The following is an 18,152-nucleotide window of genomic DNA, read 5'->3' as shown; positions in this document are numbered from 1 at the left end:
AGCTTTGGGGGTTCCAACTAAGGGGGGAGAGACAAGTTCAGAGGGTTACCAGGGTCCTTAACCACCTAACTTGCTGCCTAGTGAGTTTCATTTCACCTTTTATTTCCATGACCCAAAATAAAAATAAAAAATCCTTCAGACCTGGAGGTAGCATACCCATCACTACATGCTGTACTTCCATTTGAATTTTCTGAACTGTCCTTCTGTGCTTGTCCACCTTTGAATCCTGTTATTTCTCTTTGTTACAGTCCTGGGAAATGGCTTTGCCTCCTGCCTGCTTACAGATGCGTACGTGGCATTCTGAGGTCTCCCGCCGCTGTTCCTGCAGCGTCTGGACACCTTTTGTCAAAAGTGATTTCAGTGGGGCTGCTTCCTGTTCCCGAACGGTTGCCTCGCAGAGCTAAGGAGAGAAAGAATTTACTGACTTTAGATTAATCTGAAAACTCAGTGATGGATTGTTGTCACATAAGGCCAGGGATCATGGGTAGGTTCCATTGGAACCAGAGCAGCCCATGGAACACTGGACTGCTAAGCGTGTTTGCCAAACGAAGAGATGGTGTTTTCAAAGCATGGTCTCTTACTTTAGACGAAGTGGTTCTCAACCTTCCTAATGCTGTGACCCTTTAATACAGTTCCTCATGTTGTGGTGACCCCCAATTTCACTGTTACAAATTGAACATAATTAAAGCCTAGTGATTCATCACAAAAACAATATGTAATTATATATGTGTTTTCCGATGGTCTTAGGCGACCCCTGTGAAAGGGTCGTTCGATCCCCAAAGGGGTCGCGACCCACAGGTTGAGAACCGCTGCTTTAGACAAATGCAGAAAGTAACTTACATCAGGCCCGTGAGGGTGTGATAACTCTTAGACTAGGGAGAGAGTGGAGCAAAGAAGCCCACAGAACAGTCATGTGGCTACACTCAAGTGGTGGTAGAAGTTTTCCTTTCTGCCCTTGGGAAGGGCTTAATTTGCCCTAGTCCCAAACTCTAAGGTCTGGAGAGGCCCTCCTCTGGCTGAATGCAGGGCAGCGGTGCAGGGGTGCGTAAGGTGGTAGTGAAGAGCAGGGCAAGTGACCTTTCTGAGGGCATCCAAGGAAAGGGCTTGCGAGGGGGCTGCGCAGCTTGCCACACCTCTTTGTAAACACGCGAGAGCCGCCAGTTGCTGCGGGCACTTCCAATCAAAAAATGTACTTTGAAGCAGCTGATTGAACCTAAGAAAAACCAACACCAACTATAATCAGTGGGGTTTTGAAAATAAACTGTTGGAAAAATTGTTTACAGAACATGAAATGGCAATGTGAAAATGGAAAATAAGAAGTTAGCCCACAAGTCTATGCCAGTCGATGCCATGGGTCTCAAGGTCTGCTTTGTTTCTCTGCACAGTTTAGGTGTGGCGCTCTCCAGGGGCCATGGGAAGTATTTCTTCCGAGGGAATGTAACCATTGAAGAAGGTAAGATGCTGCCGTGGTCAGTCTTATCCTTACTGTGGGAAGGAAGCCCGGGCGCCCACCATGGGTTCACTGAAGAACTTGGGCATCTGTCCAACACTCTGGCCAATCCCTGGACAATTGACTCAACTAATGGCCCCTTGATGTCACCTGCTTTCCTACACTGATTCCGAATGGTGGGAACCCCAACCAGTGGGCCTTCCTCATGATTTCATTTATTTATATTCTGCTTTAATCCACAGAGGTGTGAAGGCCACTCATAGGAATCATCCTCTAACTATATGCCTCTCACCCATAAAAATCAGTACCGGGAAAAATATAAATTAGTGTAAAAACTCAAGCCAAGGGAAAAAATGAAAACAAAATTATGCAATCCTTGGTCTCCTACACATTTAAGCCACAAATTTCACTTGTGTTTCATGGCAGCCTGGGTCCAAAGGGTCCAACAGGAACTGCTCATTTCAGTGATTTCCATAGTTTAGAAGGCATAAGTGGCCCCTTCGGATTCCCAGACCCTCTGGTCTTCAGAAAGCACTGTAAACTCCTAGTAACAGGTAGCAGTCATTATAGCTCTTTAAGACTAAAATAGTTGTCACACCTTTACTGTCCTTTTCATCTCCCCACAACGTGGTAGCTCAGAGAAGTTACCTTTCTGTTTCAGCGGCTCACAGGCAGGGGTGGGCTGGCCTCTGAAGGGCTTCACTCCCAAAGTGGCCTCGAGTGCATCCCTTGCCCAACCTGGGTGTTCAGCTTGGCATCTCCACAAAGAAGGAGCTGGGCCAGACCAGTGCTCTGTCTGGGTGTCCCCAGGGGGTATGGCCAAGGGCAGAAGATCTGTTTCAAGTCAGGTGTTAATGAAAGCTGCTTACAAATGAGTGAGAAGAACTTCCAGCAGCTGGACCACCTTGTGGCTCAGATGTAGCTGAGAATGAAGCATGAGATCGGTTGTCCCTGAGATGCCAGTTATAGACAGTCTCCTGGTTTACCACTGATTCTCCATACTGTGTTTCAACGGTGTTGGTTTTTGTCTTCCAAGCAATCGTGTCATCTCAAGGAATAGGAAGGATGGGGAAGGGGGTTCATAGTGGCCTGGGCAGAACTCAGAGTGTGCCCACTGCAGAGCCAATCAATTGCGTGGCCTCTTCCCAGAGACATGAAAGAGAAAACGGGCAACTTTGTGACTTGGACAAGATACTCAATAGGATGTGTTCTCCAAAATTATTATTTTTTTTTAATTCTAGAATTTTCTGGCCCCATGAGCCATGTGTAGCTCTGTGGATATCACTGCCTATGAAGCCAGAAAATATATGTTTAAGCCATCTGAAGTCAAGCTGAGGAAATACCCCATGGTCAGAACAATCAGAGAGAGTATGAATAGATTAATGGCCTCTCATGTGTCCATTCCCTTAGTCAATCCTCAATACATGGTCTGCAAGTTGTTTTGCATGGTCTTTTGGATCATTTTTCAGTCACTATCTTCTCCCTGTATGTCCCACAGCTGGTAGGCTGGGAGTCAGGTAGAGATCATTTCAGAGCTAACTGTAACCACCATGCAAGACATTTGTCTGAATCCTCAGCAAGGGGCAGAGTGTCTGGTTATCCACAGAAATGAGGTCAGATCTTCCTCTCTCTGTTGGTCCTCTATGAATAAGAGGGCTTGCAGTCCCGCCACCTGTGCTGAGTCACAGAGCCTGAGAAAGCTGCTTCCCCTCAGGCTAACTAGGAGAGGCTCTTGTCATTACTAAGGGCCAAGGCATGGTTGGTGTGCTGTTCCGTTCCTGGAGAAGGAAGGAGAACCCTGGGATGGACAACCTCACTTCTGTAGGATTCTCCATAAGGAATGCTGCCCCAGAGAATGTAGGCATTTTTAATGTGCTTTGCAAATGCCAGATATTACAAAGATGGTGAACACGTAGATTTTGCTCCAAATGTAAGGAGTCACTACTGAGGTTGAAGTCATAGGCTGTAGTTCTACCTGCTGAAATCGCTCCTCTTCTGAATCTCCTTGACACTCAGTCTGCATCTTTAATATCCATTGTACATAACAATTGTTCAGTAAGTTAGAGACTATCTCATTATTGTCAGCATTAGCAAACATCAGTAGGTGTAATTTTGTAAGAGGACCAAAATAAGAGGTGAAAGAATTGGAAAACAGTTCAATTTGTTTGGTGCCCTAGGAACTCCAAGAGGAAGCAGTAAAAAAGATCTTTCTTTCACGGTCTCATGTATAGGTCCTAGGAAATATGGCCAGAGAGGGCTTTGTGGATCAAAGCCGACGAGAAAAGAAACTAGAAAAATAGATAGAATTGACCTCATTAACCCCATAGTCCAGGAAGGCAAGATCTCACATGAGGTCCTTCACACTCATAATTCCTTCTGCCAGGAGCACTCTCTCCAGGATCTACATGGCTTTTCCTCACCTCCTTCAGGATTTTGCTTAAAAGTCATTTTCTCAGTGAAGACTTCCCTGACATCCATGGCTAAAACTGAAACTTTCTTTCTCCACCCTTACTATCTCTTGTCTCTCCCTACCCTTGTTACATTCTCTCTTTTTCTTCATAGACCTAACCACTAATTGATACTCTATGTATTTTAATTTTATTTACTTATCTCTTTCCTGCCACTGGAAGGTAAATATCAGGAGAGAAGTGATTTGTGTTTTGTTCACTGCTATATTCTTGGGGCCTGGAATAGCACTTCACTCAGTGAACATACGAAATGAAGGGAAGAATTGTCCTAGGAACCAATTACTATCCCATTCAATCCTCTCCTGAAGTCTATCTGTTAGGCATGTTCACCTGTGTGCTCTGGCTGATAAAACTCAGAGTTGAAGTGACATTCCCAAGATCATTCAACCAGTAGGTGCTGGAGCCAGGATTTGGCCACTTGGATGATATATGATGATAGTCTATCTAATGTATCCCCTACTTCCTATAAAATCAAGCAGGAGTTTGTATTGATTGATCTAGTATTTTTCTGTATTTTACGCATTTGTATTTGAGGAGAAAATTGGAATCCGGGGTGCAGTGAGACAGTGCTGGTCATTTGGGAAACTCTGACATCCTAAAACAGGCTTTCATCACCACTGGAGTCCCTGAGGTCATCACTCAAAAGTATGGCTGCTGATAACCCACTGAAATGAAGTCTCATGAACACACAGGGAAAGAGACTGATTTCACAGAGTTGGGGTGTTCTGGACCATTCTTTGAAAATGCCCAAATTCTCTGCTACCCCTGTTCTCTTAGCTACCTTTCCAGACCGATGACTCATTTTCACTTAGGATTCTGTAACAACTAGCCATGTTTGCTGGTCAGTTGAGTATTGGCAATTTCATGCCATTCAACTTATAATTTCACCCACACAACCACCCATCAGTTAGAGACTGTTACCGTTATTCCTGCTTTGCACATGAAGAGACAACATTTAGAAAAGTAAGATAACTTGCTATCCCTTTGAGTGCCAACCAATATCCTAGGAACTATGCTAAAATTGCCAAGGCATTTTTGCTGATTTTACAGCAGTTTAGGGAAAAAATGATGAATCGCAAGTAAATGAAGTCACATATTCAAAAACTTAAGGAAACCTTTACTACATTGACATATTTAGCAATATCATCATCACTAATAAAAGCAGACTTAGAACTGGACGCCATTTCAAAGCTTTAATAGCGCTCCCAGCACTTGTGGCGAAAGACAGGAGGAGCGCTATCGCACTCCCCTGCACTCTAGGGGCTAAAGTCGCACAGGAGTTAGGTGGCTTAGCCCCGTCCCCAGCTCAGGCTGCATGGGGATCCAAAGGCAGTGTTTCCACCATCACGCTAAGCTCCTCTCCCACGACTCACTGGTGCATCATTTCTCGGCAAGGAGTTGAGGCTTTCCTGGGATACACAGCTGTGGAAGGTGGTGGCTGAGTGAGGAAGAAGTTTTGCCTGAAAATAACGTGTTTCCTTTGATCAGAGCCCCTTTTCTGAGGCAGATATCTTTGGGGTTGATGTCTACCCTTAACCACCCCAGGGCCCCGCTCAAGAACATTTGAAGCACGTGAGAGGATGAGGAGGGTCAGTGCCCCACACAGATTGCATTTACTCATTAACGTCTTCTCCTTGACCTCCAGGCCTGCATGACTTAGAACACCCCGATGTGTCCTTGGCAGACGAATGGTAAGAATTAAAATCCTTCATCAGTACTGGTATTTGGTGCCTGCTTTGTTCTCAAGTTCTCTATACTCTCGTGTCCAGTTCTCCTGTTTTAAAGGCAAAAGAAGGTGATGCTGTGACTATTTACATGTTGTCTGAGCCATGTCATGTCCGTAGGTCCTACTGCAACACGGACCTGCACCCAGAGCACCGCCATCTGTCTCAGTTAGAAGCGATTAAGCTCTACCTCAAAGGCAAAGAACCTCTGCTGCAATGTGAGTGTGCTTCCAGATGCGGCGTATGCAGGTGGTGGTGGGAGGTGAAAGCAAAAACGTCGGTCGCTTCAGTGTTCCAGGGGAGCTTTGCTTTGGCAGAGACTATCAGTCACCTTAAATCCAGCCAAATGTCTGCTTCCTGTAGGAACAAGAGAAAGAATGTGGGTTATGGAAAGTCATGTAGAATTCCCAATCCCAGATTAACCCTTTACACCAGATTTATCCTCCTACCAAGCGATTTAGTCAAATAACCATTTAGTCAAATACCTGAATAGGATGAAAATGTTACAACTAGGAAGGGACTGTATATATCTGCTTATCCAGTTCTTTTATTCTATAAACTAGAGGCCCAATGCACAAATACTTGTGGCAAAGCAGGCCTTCCTTCCCCTGGCTGCCGGCACCAGCTTCCCTCTGGCACCCTGGACCTGGGCTTCCCTCGCAGCCCCGGCTTCATCTGAAAGGACGTCCGGAAGGACACCCAATCTAATTAGCATATTATGCTTTTATTATTATAGAGGGTAAACCAGGGCTGGAAATAGGACTTGTCTTATTCAAGGTCATAATCTAGGTGTCCTAATTCTCTCCAGGGTGGGATTGCCACTGCTTCTTGTGGGGTATGTGCTGCTCCTCTCCTCCCACCAAGTGCCCTAGGAGGGAGCTTAGTGAGTCAGAAATGGCAGACAACTCGTGCAGAGGGAGGGGCAGGGAGAGCAGCAGCAGGCCTGACGCTCACCAAGCGCAAGGTCTGATCTTGAACTGTTAGTTGCAGTGGCTACAGACTGGGCAGAGGGAGACTCATCCCAGATGAGCATTACAGACCCTTACCAGCTATCACTTATTCAGTGATGTGAAATGTTCCTGACATGCGTTGTCATAGAATAAGCACAGCAGCCCTGGGAGGTGTAAGGAGATTGCCCATCTCCTAAACCACATCTTCAGGGAATGGATTAACTTCTCTGGATGTGCTCTGATACAGAAAGGGTCAAATGGACAGCCTAGGAGCCCAACTTTTTTTTTTTTTTTTTTTACTTTGACTTTTTGCAGGACAGATTTTTAAAAGCATAGAAATTAGATTTAAAAACCATTTACATTTGCCATCAAGTCTTAATATTTTGCCATACTTGCTTCCTGAACATTTTTAAGGAATAAAACATAACATAATGTTGAAGCCCGAGTACTCCATCCTGTGCAATTTCCTTCCCAGGAAGAATTGCCATCCTGTATTTGTTCAGCATTCCCATACATTTTATGCTATAACTATATACAGTTTGGGGCAGGAGTAGGTTTACATTTGTTTGTATGTAAAATAATATAATTACTAATAAATAATAATACAAAAATAAATTGTTTCAAGTACTCCCAACTGTAAACCCACCTTTGCCCACCCTGTATATAGATATCCATTAAAAATATGTAACATTATTTTCTATATTAAAATATAAGATGTCCGCAAAAATGTGTACACACTTTAACAGCTGATAGCTCAATTTTGAAAATGAAATATATTTTAATAAACACTGGCTTTATAATTATTCAAAGTTTTCATATACATTTTTGGGACACCCTATATATTTTTCCATGTTTATTTTCTATAAATTTTATGTATATGGTATACTATACATATTATAAATTGTATAATATATGCATTATTCTACATCTTGTGTTGTCACTCATTGTAATTTTGAGAGATGCATTTGTGTTGATTATTTAACTCTGATTCATTTGTTTGAATAACTATATAATATTCCACTGCATGACAATTTTTCAGTTTATCTGGGGTTTTTTTGTTTGTTTGTTTCTTTCTTTCCTTCTTTGGTGATCCGTAATTTTTTTTTAATTTTTTAAAATCTTTATTGTTGAAAATATTATATATGTCGCCTCCTCCCCCCATTAACCCCTTCTAGCCAGACCTTGCCCCAAGCTCCACCTTGTTCTTCCCCCAGCCTACATGAGACTCCTCTGCTTTGGGTGATAATGAGTTGCCCCTGTTGTGAGGTGATTGGAGGGCTCTAGGATGCCTTTGCTAGATTTGGGACATCTCCCTGATTCCTTAGCCTCTTCCCCGGAACTCTGCCAAGAATCCCTTTGCATACGGACTTATTTCCCCTTCTAAAATGAAGGGAGGGAAAGGTTTTTTTAAGGAAAGGAATCACAATATAGAGCCCAGGAGTTAGGAGGTTATCGGATCCCTCTCCCTTCTTGCAACTGACTGAAATCAGGGCCATGAAGACCCACAGGCTTTGACAGGGGACAGAAATGGGATGAAAAGAATAAATTCTCCAAGGACTGCTGGCTTCTGGTCTCCTCACCCCAGGGTTGGCCTGGGGTCTATGGGGGGAGGGAGAGAGAGAGCAGAACACAGAAGTGTGAGGCTCTCAAGACTCTCCATTTGCTATTGTCTCACCCAAACACTCAGAGGGCTGCTGGGTTGCTAGCAAGTCAGGTGTCAGACTGTTTCATATTTTCAGCTGATGGGAGGTTAGTATATAAAGCAACACACTGTGTGAGAAAGCAGCCTGCAGATACTGCAGAATGAGCTGCTGCGTGCTTCTCGTGCCCCAGTTTGGGGCCCGGCCAGAGCCATCTTCTCAGGCCTGCCGCTCCCGACAGGTGATAAAGAACTGATCCAGGAGGTCCTTTTCGATGCTGTGGTGAGCGCTCCCATTGAAGCCTATTGGACCAGCCTTGCCCTCAACAAATCTGAGTAAGTGGTTGCACGTGTCCCCCTTTCATGGCCATTTTCCCACAAACAGTCCGAAATATGGTTATAGTTTAAGAACTAAACTGTTTGAGGAGGCTGGTGTTAAAGTTCTTTAATTTTCCCCAATGCTCCAAACCACAAGAGCTAGAGCAGATTAGCGGCTGGGGCTTGGATGGCAAGCTACTGGGTTTGACGTGTAATTTGTTTGAGTTTTAACATTACATGAAATTCGGTATGCGGAGGTAGGGTGACACTTCTGAGAGGGTGGGGGCAGAAGGAGCGCTGTGCTTCCTGCCCTGCCGTGGCTGCCTCTGCTTCGCAGGCTGGGAGGTTGGGATTCAGGCCAGGTTTGCTGGTGAGCAGGACAGGAAGTAGGAGCGCTGCTTCATTAGGGCGTCAGATGTAACCCTGTGCCTTTACTCCCGAAGGGGAGGATGTCGGGGGACGGGAGCCGGCAAGGGGAATTGTTGTCAAAGACTATGGTGAGAATTGCCTCAGCAGCTTATTATTATTATTATTATTATTATTATTATTATCACTGCTACTATTTTAAGTAGGTGTTTAAAGATTTAAAATAAGAAGAAAACAATTTCTTTTTATATCTTCACATCATACATTATCCAGTTCTCTCTCCTTTTCTGCTCTTTCTTTTTTTGTCTTCCTTTCTTTTGTCTTTCCTTCTATATTTTCTCTTCTATCCTGTCCATTATTCATTCTGCTCTCATTTCCAGTCATTCATTCATTCATCAAATATTGATGACTATGTGTTATATGTCAGGGATGAGGCTAGGTGCTAGTGAATGGAGGTCATGCCATTAAACACAGTCCTTGTCATCATAACACCAGTGGTATATATTGTGCTGTATTATTAAGAATTGTGATAACTGTTGAACTAAAAAATGGAGTAAAGATGGAAGACAGGAAAGGTTTTTCTGCGCAGGCACTAGCTCAAGAGTTGGGGAGCATTCAAGGGAATTAGCACCGCATGTGCAAAGGCCCCGAGGTAAGAAAGCACTTGATGCGCTTGAGGAATTTAAAGAAGGCCAATAGGTCAGTGGGAACACACCTGGAGATGAGGCTGCAGAGGGTTCAGGTGGTTCAGGACCTTGGGAGTCAAGTTAAAGGTTTGCATTTTATCCTCAGAGTATTGGAAAATCATTGAAGGGTTTTAATAAGGACATGATTCGATTTGTGCTTTTAAAGATCCCTTTACTGCTGTGTGGAGAGTGAATGGTGATGGAGTAAGAACAATAGAGGCTCCTACAGCATTCCTGGGATTTGCCACTCCGGGCAGTGGCAGGTGGCAGGTGGCACAGAGAGAAGAGGTGTCCAGGTGGCATGCTTTGGAAGTCAGACCCCCGGCACCTGAGGGGAGGGCAGCTGAACTGCCAAGGATAGTTCTCAGGTTTATGACATGAGTAACTCAGTGCCGCTTCCCCGGACAGGAAACAACGCAGATCAGATTTGTGACTGGATAGGCCAGAGTTCATTCCTAGACATTTTAAGATTGCACTGACTAAAAGTCTCCTATGTGGAGATGTGGGGTAGCTGATTTTTTACATGAGCCTGAAGGCACAAAGGAAGATGGCCATTCTCATTAGATTCAGGGCGCTTTTGGAATGATTACCTACATGGGTTATTCCCAGAAACGTTAGGAGAGAGTCAAAGCCCTTCCTGGGATTGCATTCTCTAGGGCAGTGGTTCTCAACCTTCTGGCCCTTTAATACAGTTCCTCATGTTGTGGTGACCCCCAACCATAAAATTATTTTCGTTGCTACTTCATAACTGTAATTTTGCTACTGTTATGAATCGTAATGTAAATATCTGATATGCAGGATGGTCTTAGGCGATCCCTGTGAAAGGGTTGTTCGACCGCCAAAGGGGTCGCGACCCACAGGTTGAGAACCACTGCTCTAGTGGATGTGAAAATGTTTCTCTAGGCTTCCCTGAAACTCAAAATCCTGTGCAGAGGCTGCTGATTCACTCCTAACACATGCTAAAGATTTCCAAAATGGTAGCTTGCTTAGCACTCCACATCTGTAACTGATTGGGCAGCCTGGCTCTCCAATTCCGTATTGGCTACAAGCAGAAACAAATGCATTGTGTTGGTTTTTATTCACCCCTTAAATACTTAAAGGTAGAATTGACCACTGTGGCTACCATCGAAGAGCAGGTAACCAAATGATCATATAATGCAGATGACATGGATAAGGCTTCCAATCCAATTGTTACTAGTATCTAGAGTAGGGAAATAAATTCAATAATCAGTATTCTCCTTATACTGTTATTGAAAATAGAAGTATGCCTTGGTTGAGAAAACCATTTGATTTTTTTTAAAGGAGCATGCATTGCCCTAGCCGGTTTGGCTCAGTGGATAGAGCATCAGCTTGGGGACTGAAGGTTCCCAGGTTCTATTCAGGGCAAGGGCATATACCTTGGTTGCAAGCACATCCCCAGTAGGGGGTGTGCAGGAGGCAGCTTATTGATGCTTCACTCTCATCAACGTTTCTAACTCCTTATCCCTCTCCCTTCCTCTCTTTAAAAAAAATTAATAAAATATAATTTTTTAAAAAGGAGTATGCATTGCAAGTATCCTAAAGAATTTGTTCAAACATAAAAATAAACTTAAAGCTGAAAAATAAATGTTCAGTGACTTTTCAAATGACTTCTCTTGTTAAGGCCATTCTTCAAGTTCCTATGAATGGCATCTGCAGGGCTGTTTGAAGAAGCCATTTCTTTACTCATCTCTGTGGTGCTGGAGGTGAGGAGAAGGCCCCTGCTCCGGTAGCAGTTACAAGCTGGTGCCCCCAGATGGTGTTGAATTCAAGTTCTAGACATTTCCAGGCTGTGGGATGCTGCAGATTTGGTTCAGGGCCTCACTTGCTTATTTTTGCTAATGACAGATCCCACTAGTGGTCTCAGGACCAAAAACAGACTTTGTAGCATCAGTGCTGAAAGCTCGCTTTCAGGACTTGCTTCCTCTCTTTAGAGTTGCTCCCATTCTGGGCCCGCTGTCTCTGAACTTGCACCCAGGAACTTGAGGTGAAGGTGTCCTTATTTAGCTTTGGGGATGCGTTTTCTCATGGCGCTTTTGTTGTCATGGAGTTCTTAGATTTCTTGCAAGAATTAGGATGACAACTTTTATAAGTGATTAGGGTTTGCATCCTGTGCTGGTATGTGTGTGCGTTTCTAGAATTTCTTTTCCAATTTCAGGTTATGAAAGTGCTAGTTCATAAAAGGTTCCACAAGTCTTAAATGCAAAGGCGATTATCTGCTTACCGTCCGGAAGGACCCCTGACCCCTGCTGCTCTGTTTCAGGAATTCTGACAAGGGCGTGGAGGTCGCCTTCCTTGGCACTCGCACCGGCCTCTCCAGGATCAACCTGTTTGTTGGGGCTGAGCAGCTCACCAATCAGTAAGTGGGGGGTGGTGGGGAGTCCTCTGTGGGGCCCAGAGAGAAACTGAGGCAGGAAGTTCAAAAGGAAGCTTATTTAATTTCTTGATCCCACCACTGGTTGAAGTGAAATTCAGGCCACCCCAGGCCTGTTGATACTTTTCTTCTCTGTTCCACCATGGGGGCCCCAGCGTGTGTGTTCACCTGCCCTGGCCCTTCCATAACCCTTTGTTCCTCAGGCTTCTTGGCTTCTGTCTGCCATCCTGGCGTCCTCTCCCACCTGGCGAGTCATTTAGGAACTCTGGATGCGGTGCGGCTGCTGGGGGGCAGCCAGAGGGAGGACCGCTCATCCCCGACAAGTGGCTTCGGGGAGTTCAACTGTTCCGCACGCAGCTCTGCAGAGGAATTCCTGTCCGTCCCTGTCTGTCCGGGAATCAGTGCCTATTTGTGTGCGTTTTGAGAGACCTCGGTGTGTCTGCACTGAGCCCCACGCCAGGAGTAGGCAGGCTGGTGTCACTCGGTTGGACCATGTTTCCTTGCGCTTCCAAAGAGACCCAAGTGGACAGTGTGTAGGGCTGGACCCAGATTCCCTAACATCGCTGCTCAGTCCTGTGTCTCCAGAGAGCCACTGGCCCTTACCTCTTCAAACTGGTGTGAGTCCAGAGCTGGTGTGGACCTGGGATGGCATTCCTGAGCCCATTAATAAGTTTGCTCCATTTCTTTTCTCTGAAGCAAGAGACCTTATTAGGCCAGAGGCAAAAGGAGCCTGTGATTCAGAAAGTTTGCAAAGTGCACGTGTGGGAGTTCAGAGGTTCCCGGAGAACCTCACCCCACCGATGACCTCATGAAACCAAGTCTGCTGTGTGGCAGGTCCATCAATTTGTAGACGTTTTGTGGACCTGCTGCTAATTCCTATTCAAGGACTCTCGTCCCCAGCATCTCAAGTTTGTCACTTAGGAAGTGGACTATAGTTGTGACTTGATTTTTTTCCAAACCCTCTTTCGCTCTTTACCCTAGAACAGTATTTTTGCAGAGGGCAAGCTCCTAGGAAGAAGTAGAAGTGTCCAGATATACACCCTTTAGGACCCAGAGAGGCAGAGGGGTAGACTGTCCAATGCTCAGAGAGGAAGGCTGATGTTTGTTTTGAGATGAAAACAAAGGAACAAGAAAATAACAGCCACCAAATGTGGCACCTTGCCAGTCTGTTACCTCTGCTATCGCGACAGTTGAAAGACGACCACACGAGCACGGGACTGCTGGGATGAGCAGCCGGCTGTCTCACTCATTCCCTTCACTCTGTGCATCTGAAAAATGGGGGTAATGATCTCTCTGAGTTATTGTGAGGGCCAAAAAAATTATAGACTTAAGCTGCTTTGGGAAGCTAGAAATGCCTCCAATTATGAGTTCTGTTCTCAGTGGCCAACCCTGTTCTTATCCAACAAAGGCTGTTGGGTTGCACCCGTGTCTGGCTTCTCCTTGCTGAGTGGTCATGCTCTTCTTACTCCTTCCCATTTCCAGGGACTTCCTGAAAGCTGGAGACAAGGAGAACATCTTTAATGCAGACCATTTCCCTCTCTGGTACCGAAGAGCTGCCGAGCAGATTCCGGGAAGCTTCGTCTACTCCATCCCCTTCAGCACAGGTGGGTGTCCTCGTGGGAGGCCTGGGCGTTGCCTGCAGAGTAGGGGGGATCAGCCTGGATGCTGAGCAGAGCCAAGTTCAGCCTTGGGAGCCAACGCTGTCAGCCCAGTGTTGAAGCAGTGACTTGTTCTATATGTGCAACAGCCCCAAATAAAATAAAATAAAATAAAATAAAATAAAATAAAATAAAATAAAATAAAATAAAAATGAAGCGTTTTGTTTTTGCTTAATCAGGTTTCAAAAGCAGGGTTGTAATTTTGTACCATGTGGAATTTGAATGCAAACTTCTCAGTAGATTTTGTGTAATGCAGTCATGGCCCTACTTTGAGAAGTTTGGGCAGGCATAGCATCCTTTGTCAAAACCTTCAGCAAGTCACATCACTCTGGAGGCCCATGTTCCCCAGGAGAAGGGCACCCATTTAAGTGGACATGCAGGAGTAAGGATGCAGACTTAGTACAGCCTCAACCCTCCTGACAGAGGCTGCAGTGGCCATTGCAGGGCACAGAGCCAATGATTTTTCCAGGCCTAAGATTTAATGATGCAATAAAAAAAAGACAAGGTTACCAAAAAAGGACTGCACACTGTCTTATTTCAACCAGCTTAGAAGCAAGCCAACCTAGAAATCTCTTCAATTGTCCTTGGCGTGTTCTTGTCTCATGCGTGCAGTAGTGTGAGTGCGAGGCTCTGTACATCGTAGAAACGTCAGAGATGAATGTGAGCCGGCTCCGTGAACTTGGACGTTTCTGGACATTCAGTCGGTACTTATGTTTTATATCAGGGCCTCTGTATGAACCTCATACAAGTGTGCCTAAGTCAGCCCCAGTGGAGGCTCTGTAATGCTTCATGTCAAAGCCCCTCATTTCCACGAATGAAAACCCCTCAGAAAAAGTTCTCTCGAAACCTGCATAAGTCATGTTGACAGGAGTTGTCTAATAATTAGTTGAATGGACTGACTCATTAAAAAGAGGGTCCCTCATTAATGAAGACATTTAAGAAAATGTGAGAAATTTTATTATAGAAACTCCCTTGCTGGGTGGGATACGCAACACGATTATCCTTTAGGTTCCATTTGAACTGAGATTCTTGGAGTCTGGGCTCCTTTGCTGACAGGCCTGTGTTAGCCACACCCATGCACATGTGTGTTCTCAACCATAAGCTTCCAGATGACTAGAGCTCTCTCTTTTTGTTATCAGCACCACACTTTATTGCTGAAAATATCAATTAAGACCGTGGATGCTCTCATTCTGCTGCACACCTTCCAATACTGTCTCCTTTTATCGTGCAGTCTTGTAAAACTTCCTTTTTTATGGTCCTATCAAGAAAAAACAGAATTTAGCTTCCTGGATCATCTGAACTGGAATCTCGAAGTTATTCTTTGTGACAAAGTAATTTTTGCCCAAAGCTGGACAGAGAGGAGCTGTGAGCATCCCCCAAAAGAGTGTGTGTGTGTGTGTGTGTGTGTGTGTGTGTGTGTGAGAGAGAGAGAGAGAGAGAGAGAGAGAGAGAGAGAGAGAGAGAAAGCCTCTCATTTTAATTTTCTCGGTTATTATTCCTACAAAGAATTCTGATTAATTATGGCTTTTGGCAAGTGGGGTTTTCACTGAACTTTCAATGAATTCATAAATGCAAAGGAATTTACCTTTTTCCTGGTAAAGTTCTGGATGACATATCTTCGGAGATTTCGTGGCCCCTTTAGACTTGGGAAAATGTTCAGCACCACCAGCGTTGCTGGGGAGCTCCTCTCGCTTTCTGACTGTGTGCTGAGGACCTGCAGACACTGTGGAGGAAGTTGGTTCTCATTCCAGCTGAGACTGGGGCCAGGCGAAGTTCTCCATTGCTTCGGCCACAGGGCTGTTCAAGTGAACGTCTGCCTTCTCCCTCTTTCCCAAGGCAGTTGATTCCATTTGGCTCCCATTCATTGCACACCTTTTGTGCGGCGGGAACTGGCTAGGACTGTAGGCTCAGCATCTTTAACTCCATGGGCATTGAACCATTGTGAGTGATTGGAGATCTCTTCATAGTGATGCCTTACTGTTACCACAGTCAGAAGAGTTTGGAGTCAGGATTGTATTCCAGCTCTATCCCTGTTTAGAATGGTTTTGCTCAGAAAAAGTGTACTTAAAGTTAGAATGTTATAAGTCAGTCAAGTTGCAACCAATAAATCAGACCTGAAGTCCTCAACTCGAAAAATAATTTTAAAACTCCATCTCATGCAGCTCTCCCTGGCTATATTCAGAAACACAGTATGAATGTGATTACCGATGCAAGTAAATGCTGCAATTCATAACCACAAATTAGAGGAAAGGTGGCCCCGCCACGGTGGTCAGTCATCCTGGTGGGAAGAGGGTGGATGCTCCCAGTGCAGGTGGTCAGGACTCACTCGGTGTTGATGCCTCCTGTGGGGCGGACTGGCTGCCCAGCACCTGTGCAGGGAGAGGCCAGCTCTGGGCTCTGGGACGCCAGCCCCAGCACCATCTGCAGAATCGGTGACTGTGAGCCAGTACGATGACTTTCTTAACATGTGCACTCTAACTCCCTCCATTTCTGTTTTTTCTTCTTGTAGGAACAGTCAACAAAAGCAATGTGGTGACAGCGAGTACCTCCATCCAGCTTCTGGATGAGCGGAAATCCCCCGTGGTGGCAGGTAAGCAGTGGATTTCAATGAATGAATATAAAGCAAGTGCAGCATCCACTTATCTGGCCACTCAACTATTTCTGAGTACCGGAAAGTTGATTTTCAAAGGAAAAACAATTTTAAATCACTCCCCTTTCAGCCTGGTGTCATCTCCTCCAACCCAGGGCTCTGACAGCTGGTTATATTTGATGTGAACACAGGACTTGTAATCATAAACTTCGAGACGTCGCTGGGCTGTGCGGAAGCTTTCCCGGCAGTAGGTGGCATGTGCATTTAAAGTGAGCGCCGTTCCCACTTCCACATCCTTAGGATCACAGTGGGCATATGAGGAGATTACGGGTTTGTTTTAGGCAAATACAAGCCAAAATGTACCCTTCTCCAGGGAGCCTGAGATTTTCATCACCCTAATCCCCTGGAGGAATTAGAGTTAAATGTATCTGCAGGTGCCAGGTTTGAGAAAGCCAGACCATTTTATGATTGAGAGTCTTAAATTGTTAAAAGAAAACACACACACACAAAAACCTGTCTCTGGCTTTCCCCATCTCTCTCACTCTCAGGAGTGTCAGTAGGTATCTGTGGCTGGCTGGGGGCTTTCACTGGTGTCTGGCCTAAACGACCAGAAACTGCCACAAGCCCTCCTGGGAGGACAGCTGCTGAGAAAAATGGCACATCATCTATTTTTAATAAATCATTGTTGAATCCACTGGTTGATGGATGGGTGAGAGCTTCTAAGCATCATCCTGACATTGGCTAGATTTACCGAAGGGAGTCAATAGTTTGTATGGAGGGTGACTTTGAACATCAACTTCTGTGTCTTCCCAAAGGTTTGTGGGAAGGACTGCAAATAGAGCAGGCATGTTTGAAGTGGTTGTTCTTTGGCTGGGAAACACTGGGTTTTCTCCCCCCACTGTATTTCCCACTTAGCCTATGCATCATGATTATATTAGCAGGCATTGAAAGATTTGGGGACAGTTGCCCGGATGTTTATGGGTTATTGGGCATATTAAGGAAGATAGTCATGTATCTGACCTGTAGCTCATCTTAAACGAGGCAGACCTGCAACTAATCACCCAGGAGATAAGGACTCTGAGGATTCACAGCTGCTGTCCAAAATTTGTCACTTTGTGTCTCATGTTCCTTGAGGAAAGTAAGAGATGGGATCATTATTTTAACTCAGCAAGATTTATTTGTGCTTAAAGCAGGTCAGACTTGCCAACCTCCAGGCTGACCCAGCCAGCTAGGGTGCGTTATCTCCCGCAGCTGGTGCCACATACACCTGTCGGTGGCATGGTCTGACCTAGGTTGTCTGTCTATCTGTCTGAAATTTCTTTTTAAAATCATTTCCTGGGTTTCTCACTCAGTCATCATGAGGAATGGTCTGTGTTGACCCTAAGGTGACTGTGCCCATCCAAGCCACTTCTGTCCAAGTTGTAAACGATGCCCAAAAGTTTCTAAATATCTTGCATTTCATAAATGTCTGTTTGGCTGAGTAAGGATGAAATGGACTCAGCCAGGGCATTGCACATCCAGTCTGGAGAAGAACGTGACTTCTCCAGAGGGTTTGCTGATCTGCTGTTGAGATATACACCTGGCCAGAGACCACAGGCAGGGTTGGCCCACCTTGAGTGGGTGGAAAAGACGTCCTTCTGCTTATAGCTACGTGGTAAGTGTCAACTGAGCAAAAGATAAGTGTCCCCATTTTCAAAAGATAATTCCAGAACAAGATAAAGACACAAGGTTATCTGAGGAACTGTATTTAGTTCTTACCTTTTAAAACTGGTGATTATTAATCTTCCTTCTTATAGTATGTTTGTTAAACATAAGATAAAACAGATTTGCTCGGTTTGATCTTGAAGGCTGCCATGGAGGCAGCACCATGAAGGCAATGACCTCGGAAGGACCTTTTTCTGTCTCCACAGG

The 18,152-nt window shown here is 45.0% G+C and overlaps 1 protein-coding gene across 2 annotated transcripts in view; it reads left to right on the top strand.

Annotated features, from left to right (window-relative positions):
- Nucleotides 1–18,152, top strand: part of CACNA2D3 (calcium voltage-gated channel auxiliary subunit alpha2delta 3) — a gene marked incomplete at its 5' end in the record, with an annotated part of 806,336 nt that overhangs the window by 626,916 nt on the left and 161,268 nt on the right. For both annotated transcript variants that reach the window (XM_081105975.1, XM_081105974.1), the window contains 7 exons: nt 1,386–1,453; nt 5,564–5,609; nt 5,763–5,860; nt 8,474–8,567; nt 11,883–11,978; nt 13,476–13,597; nt 16,161–16,241. In XM_081105975.1, the coding sequence (XP_080962101.1) occupies nt 1,386–1,453; nt 5,564–5,609; nt 5,763–5,860; nt 8,474–8,567; nt 11,883–11,978; nt 13,476–13,597; nt 16,161–16,241 (605 nt within the window). The remainder of the gene's footprint in view (nt 1–1,385; nt 1,454–5,563; nt 5,610–5,762; nt 5,861–8,473; nt 8,568–11,882; nt 11,979–13,475; nt 13,598–16,160; nt 16,242–18,152) is intronic.

The sequence above is a fragment of the Myotis nattereri genome (genome assembly GCF_964212035.1).
Source record: "Myotis nattereri genome assembly, chromosome: 14".
Classification (NCBI taxonomy): Eukaryota; Metazoa; Chordata; class Mammalia; order Chiroptera; family Vespertilionidae; genus Myotis; species Myotis nattereri.
This window is presented reverse-complemented; position numbering and strand designations above follow the sequence as displayed.